Raw genomic sequence first — 5930 nt, forward strand, 5'->3', positions numbered from 1 at the left:
AATCTTGTAATGTAGAGACATGAGAGGATAAGCATTATGAGTAGGCAACATGATTTAGGGTGATGGATTGTAGAGCACATATTTGATCCCACCTCTCCTCCTCCCAAACAAAAGATGAATGCTCCCAAGATACATGATAAGCCAACTCCATACATGCGACACAAGTAAAGAGTCGATGGTAGATCCCTTGGGAGTCTTCTCATCCAAATAGTCTCCTTTTGTCCATATTTTCACATCTGGTCTCATGCCAAAAGGATCTTCAATCAGAGCTAGAAAAGTATACACCGACTCAGGGTAAAAAAATAAGATGTCTCCGTGAATATATAAGTGTAGGTGGGTTGGCGATTATTCCTCCTATATAAATCTAAAATTATAAAAAATAGGACTGATGTTTTTAAAAAATACCCTAAAATGTCAAAAATTAGGTGAAAATTTTCTAAAACCCTTCAAAATTTTGGCAAATGTTTTAAGATACTGGGTGAATGTTTTTGCAAAAAAACCCCAAAAAATAGCCAATTGGCAAAAATAACCCCTTATTTTTTCCTTGTGTGATCGGGTGCTTCTCCTTGTGATACTATTTTCTAGTTTAAGGTCCAAATTTTAGATACTTTGTGTTGAGGTCTTTCCCTCCCGGTATAACCCTGCCACATATAAGGTTAATGATTTAAATTTGCAAGGCCGTAATAAAAGCTTGTGTGAGTACTTGTAGAGAACGCTATGCCTTTAAAGGAACACGTACATGTGGATGCAGATAAACAGCAGCCGCTAGCTATTAAATGTTCCAAAGGAAAGGACAGTCACGACTCACGAGTCACACCCTCAAAATCAACTTAACTACTGAACTAAGGCCCTAATATATTGGCAATGCGCATGCATCTTCATGACTCCATTTCACACCCACTCCTTCCTGCAGGTTTTGGTTGAGAAAAGAGAGTTCAAACTTCAAAAATTCCATGCGCTGCACACACACACACTGTGCGCCACGCTTTGTTTCATAACTTTTGCAGTGCACACACACTGTGCTCGTTTCGTTGTTTTTAATCGACCCTTGCAGCGCTCACAGAGTATTCCTGCACAGTGCGCACCACACCAATCCGTGTTGGACCAAAAAAAAAAAAACATTTTTGGGCTCAATGGGTAGAAATTTATCACAAATCCAAGAAATTTAAAAATCCAAATTAGAATTCGATGCTACCTTTAATTTTAAAGGTTGAAATTTACACATTTTAGTTATAAATATCGACATTTGCCCCATTTCTAGTAATTTTCAAGTCCAAATCCCGATTAACCCTCAACAATTGCCTTTAATTTTAAGGGCTGAAAAAAACACACTTTTTTGAGCACTGGCCAATTCAGCTTCCTATTTAATTCTCTCAAAATAGTACAAGGTCAAATTTGTGCATATATCTGGGTCGATCCAATGGTTTTAATTCAAAAAAATTAAAATTAAAAAAATGGAGGAATTCCAATAATTCCCAGTCGTTGCTTCCCAAATCGTTTACATCACTGAAGTTCTCATGCATAACATAATGCCTGGAAGGCTTCACTACATCATCATTCCTTACAGGCTTCTAATGTCGTTGCTTCCCCTCCTAAAATCATCAAGGATTTCTAGTCTCGTACAGTATGTGGGCTACTAATCCTAGCATACGTCAGTGATTGTGTGTGTGTGTGTGTGTGTGTGTGAGAGAGTGAGAGAGAGATAGAGAGAGAGAGAAAGCTTATAAACATGCACACACTGATCCCCACATATATTGAGTGACTTGTGTGTATACAGTACTGGCCTCCTTATCTAATCACATTTTATCTTAATCATCAACAATTCACAGTAGAAAATTGAGCTGCTGTTGTGTTAATCTCCAAGGTTGAGAGGAGCAAATCGAGCTGCTTTATCTTAATCCCAATGTTGACAGTAGCAACTTGAGCTTATTAGCTTAATCCTAATGGTTGAGAGGAGCAATTTGAGCTGCATTAACTTAATCCCAGTGATGGAGCTATATGCTAGTCTACTTAAAGTACTTAATAGAGCTATATGATAGTCTACTTAAAGTACTTAATAGAGCTATATGATAGTCTGCTTAAGTACTTAATGGAGATAACTAGGAGATGCAGTTTGATTTCACCAATTAGTGTGGGCAACCACATGAGTTATGGAGCAACAAGCCTGCTGATTTGAGAAACAGGCCCAAGAGCCCCCTGGCCATTAACAGGAGAGCTAAACGAAGCCTGGTTTATGGACTAATTGGGTTCTGAATCAGTTTAGAATGCCAACCTCCTGGCTCTCTTGGAGAAGGTCTTTGGCATGCAAATCTCAACCTGGTGAGGTGCATGATCCTCAATCACTTGCAGAGAGCAGTGCAAAAGTTGAGGCAGTGTTTGTGAGCAGGAGGCTCCACAGGTCAGGTTGCTCAAGGTCCATAGCCAACCTAAGGGATGTTATCCACAGCAGCCATAGAATCGACGGTGGCCACTCGGGCATCCCAAATTTCAGCCCGAAATCGGTCGAAAGCAACGACTTCGTCCAGTTCATATCACATGAAGCAATGCTGAGGGACCATGCTGTATGTGACCACAACCACCACCACCACCACCACCACCACCACCGTCAGCAGCACCACAATCCTAAAAATCAGCATCCCCACGGCAAGCTTAGCTTAGACGACATTGTCGCCGGTCGTCATCATCATCCTCATCACCATCATCATAATTTTAATGGGTCTGTTCTGAAGAGCAGGAACAATGCTAATGATGTAGGCAGCTTCTATGGCACCCCTCTTCATCACTATGCACAGGCTACACCTATGGACCACCTGCACTCTGCTAAAGGCAATTCCATGAAGAAATTCTCTGGGTGCTATGATTGTAAGAACCCTGCAGTCTCTTTGGTGGTGTACAAGGCCAGTAATGGCGGTGGAGCAGGCAGGGGTTCTTTGCCTCCTGTTGCTAGACCGGTTTGCCAGAGGTGTGGGGAGGTGTTCCCAAAGCATGAAGCTCTGGAGCAGCACCATCTTCTTAAGCATGCAGGTGGGTTCAAGCTCATATGTTGGTAAAAGGTTTGGTGTTGATGATAATGGTGTGTTTTTCATTCGTTTTGGTGACTGCAGTGAAGGAGTTGCAGGTGGGCAACTCCTCCCGTAACATCGTGGAGATAATCTTCCGCACAAGCTGGCTCAGCGCGGCGCCGGCTGGCGCAGCTCCGCCCTCCGTGGCGACCACCCTGATGATCGCGAGAGTGCTCAAGGTTAACAATCTAGCAAGAACTCTGGCGAGGTTCGAGAACTACAGAGAAGGAGTCAAGTCGCGAGCCAGCAAGCTGCACAAGAAGCACCCCCGCTGCCTGGCTGACGGCAACGAGCTGCTCCGCTTCTACGGCGCCACGCTTGAATGCGGGCTGCTGGCTGCCGTCGATGCTGCCCCCGCCGGCGCTGCCGCCACCTGCAGCTCCGCCTCCTGCTCCGTTTGCAAAATCATCCGCTCCGGGTTCCCCAAAACGCGTGGGTCGGACGGCGCTAGCAAAGGCATTCTCACCACTGCCACCAGTGGTCGTGCCCACCAGATGGTGGCAAACGACGACAAGCTACAAGAGAAAAAATTAGACCGTGATCAGAGCCACCACGGCGGTAGCAACGGCGGCGTTTTGGCGATGCTCGTCTGCCGAGTCATCGCCGGGCGTATTCACAAGCCGCCGCCCACGCCGCCGCACAGCGGAGATCTCGGGCCGCCCTCCGCGGGCTTTGACTCCGTCGCCGGCGGAGACGTTGGTTCTGGTGCCGTACCGTCCGGGCTCCAGTCCCGCTTTGAGGAGCTTACAGTCTTTAGCCCGCGCGCGATCTTGCCCTGCTTCGTCGTACTCTACCGGTGCTAAAAACCGTCGCCGTCCGACCGCTATCGACAACAGCAAAATGTATAGACTTTTTCTTTTTTTTTTTTAAGGTAACTCAAACATAAGCCGAGATATAATTTTTCTTTTAAAGAAATGTATCGATTAAATAGGCTTTATGAGTTAGTGTAACTGTTGGGTCCCATTTCGAGGAGCCGAGTTCGTGTAACTGTTGGGTCCCATTTCGAGGACCCGAGTTCGAGCTGCGCAACGAGGGTACTGTGTTGTGAGCCGGTGTGTATATATATATATATATATATATATATATATCTATATATATATATATAGATATATATATCTATATATATATATATATATATCTATATATATATATATATATATATCTTTTCCCGCAAATAGGCTTTATTAATGGATTTACTCTAAGGTGTCAATGCCTCCTCTTCTACACAAACAACCTTCCCCCTCGCCACTACAAATCACCCAACCCCATGACTCTTTTTACTCTATATTGTGCCCATCCAAACATAAATTGAGCGCTCTCCCACCATTTTTCCTCTTCCTTGCAAAAACGCAGCTTTACCCCCTCTCAAAAATCATGTCATTCTCCTTCTCCATTGTATATCCTTGTAAACTCTCTTAGGAACATCAACCTAACCCTATTGCTAAGCTACACTTCAAGGGATCATTACAAAATGCCACAAATTGGCAGCAAATCGGTGCTTTTTTTGGGGTCTTTCCACGAATTTGTCTTCGCCGCTTCAAATTGGCCCGATTGCTCTTAGCTGTAGCTACTACATGGTAAGAGCTACAAGCTCACAAATTTTGAGTTCATTTGGTCTATAAGAGCAATCGAGATAAGCGTATCAAAGAACACCCAAAACACAGCGTCATACGAAAATCAGTGCCTACAATTAATATTGTTCTGATTGCTCTTAGGGATCACTTATTGGGTCAACAAGCTATGCACATCCCAAATCTTGAAGTAAAATGATCAAAGAATGAGGAGATTCAAGTAAATCATCAATTTCAACTCTTTATCTAGCTTGACTTCATGAAGTAGTTGCCTATCTTTTTATACCATGCTCTAGTGTTGCCCACCCACCCTGCAAGTCAACCATCCTACGCAGGTCTGTAGAGGCAAGCCAGCGCGAACAGCAAGTCACCATCCTGCGCAGGTCTGTAGAGGCAAGCCAGCGCAGCACAGAAGGCGCACAGGGCTGAGCAAGCTTTCTCTCTCTTGTGGAAGGTGGAAGATTACAGGAGAAACAAGGGGGGCGTTGCTGAACAGAGACAGCCGACCAGTTTAATCTCTTTCTCTCTCTCTCTCGCTCTTGCAAACAGTCAGGCGCAGGAGGTGCAGTCGGGCAGAACTCTCTCTCTCTCTCTCCACATTGAATTCTCTCTCACGCTCTTGTGAAGGGTGCGGCAGGAGACACAGAGGCACACAGGCGACTGGCTGATCCTCTCCTTGGGCACTCAATCGGGCTGCAACATACGTGGGTGGTTTTTCTTTGAAAAAGCTAGTCGGTTGGGCACACAGGACAGAAACGATCTTCTCTCTCTCTTTGGCGACAGGTCTGGACTGCACGTGGTAAGACTTTTTGGTGTGAGAAGGCTGGCGGGCTTGACCTGTGCGCCTGCTCTATGCGCACCACCTGCACGCCTCTCTGCTGTACTTTGTACGTAGCCAGTTCTGAGTTCTGCTCCCTTTTCCCACCCACCCTTGCTCAGGCCCCCAAGGCAGCAACTAGTAGGGGAAAACATGTCTCAACCCCTGGAGGGGGAACATGATGGTGAGACAACCTTTCACACCCCCACGAAGGCACCAAATGCCTACCGCGCCGCAAAAGACTGAGGGAAGGAATCATGTCCCGTGGCTCACGAAGGATTACGAAGATGGCCCGACGAGATGAGGCCCCTTATTAGGAGCTACAACTTCACATAAGGACAGAGATGAACACCATACGACAGGAGCTTGAAAAGGAATGGACCGAGCAGATGCATGCCCAAAGGAAAGTGATATACGGAACGCTGAAGGAAGAGATATGTCCAATTGAAGGGAGAAATACAAGCCCAAGTACGGGTTGAG

At 45.5% G+C, this 5930-nt stretch overlaps 1 protein-coding gene across 1 annotated transcript; it reads left to right on the top strand.

Moving 5' to 3' along the window:
• The first annotated feature begins 1508 nt into the window (after positions 1-1508).
• LOC147617092 (uncharacterized) lies at positions 1509-3993 on the top strand. The gene is made up of 2 exons (XM_086776704.1): positions 1509-3024; positions 3105-3993. Exons 1-2 carry the CDS (start codon positions 2265-2267, stop codon positions 3863-3865), a joined length of 1521 nt encoding a protein of 506 aa, XP_086632830.1. The 5' UTR covers positions 1509-2264; the 3' UTR covers positions 3866-3993.
• Positions 3994-5930: the final 1937 nt, after the last annotated feature.

This window comes from Cibotium barometz, chromosome 37 (genome assembly GCF_041138505.1).
Source record: "Cibotium barometz isolate CiBa-2024 chromosome 37, ASM4113850v1, whole genome shotgun sequence".
Lineage (NCBI taxonomy): Eukaryota > Viridiplantae > Streptophyta > Polypodiopsida > Cyatheales > Cibotiaceae > Cibotium > Cibotium barometz.

Bases quoted from the DNA above. Each gene is read 5' to 3' on its own strand.
- LOC147617092 (XM_086776704.1), top strand. From the start codon at position 2,265: ATGCCAACCTCCTGGCTCTCTTGGAGAAGGTCTTTGGCATGCAAATCT. The intron at 3,025-3,104 runs GTGGGTTCAAGC...TGGTGACTGCAG, and splicing joins CCATCTTCTTAAGCATGCAG to TGAAGGAGTTGCAGGTGGGC.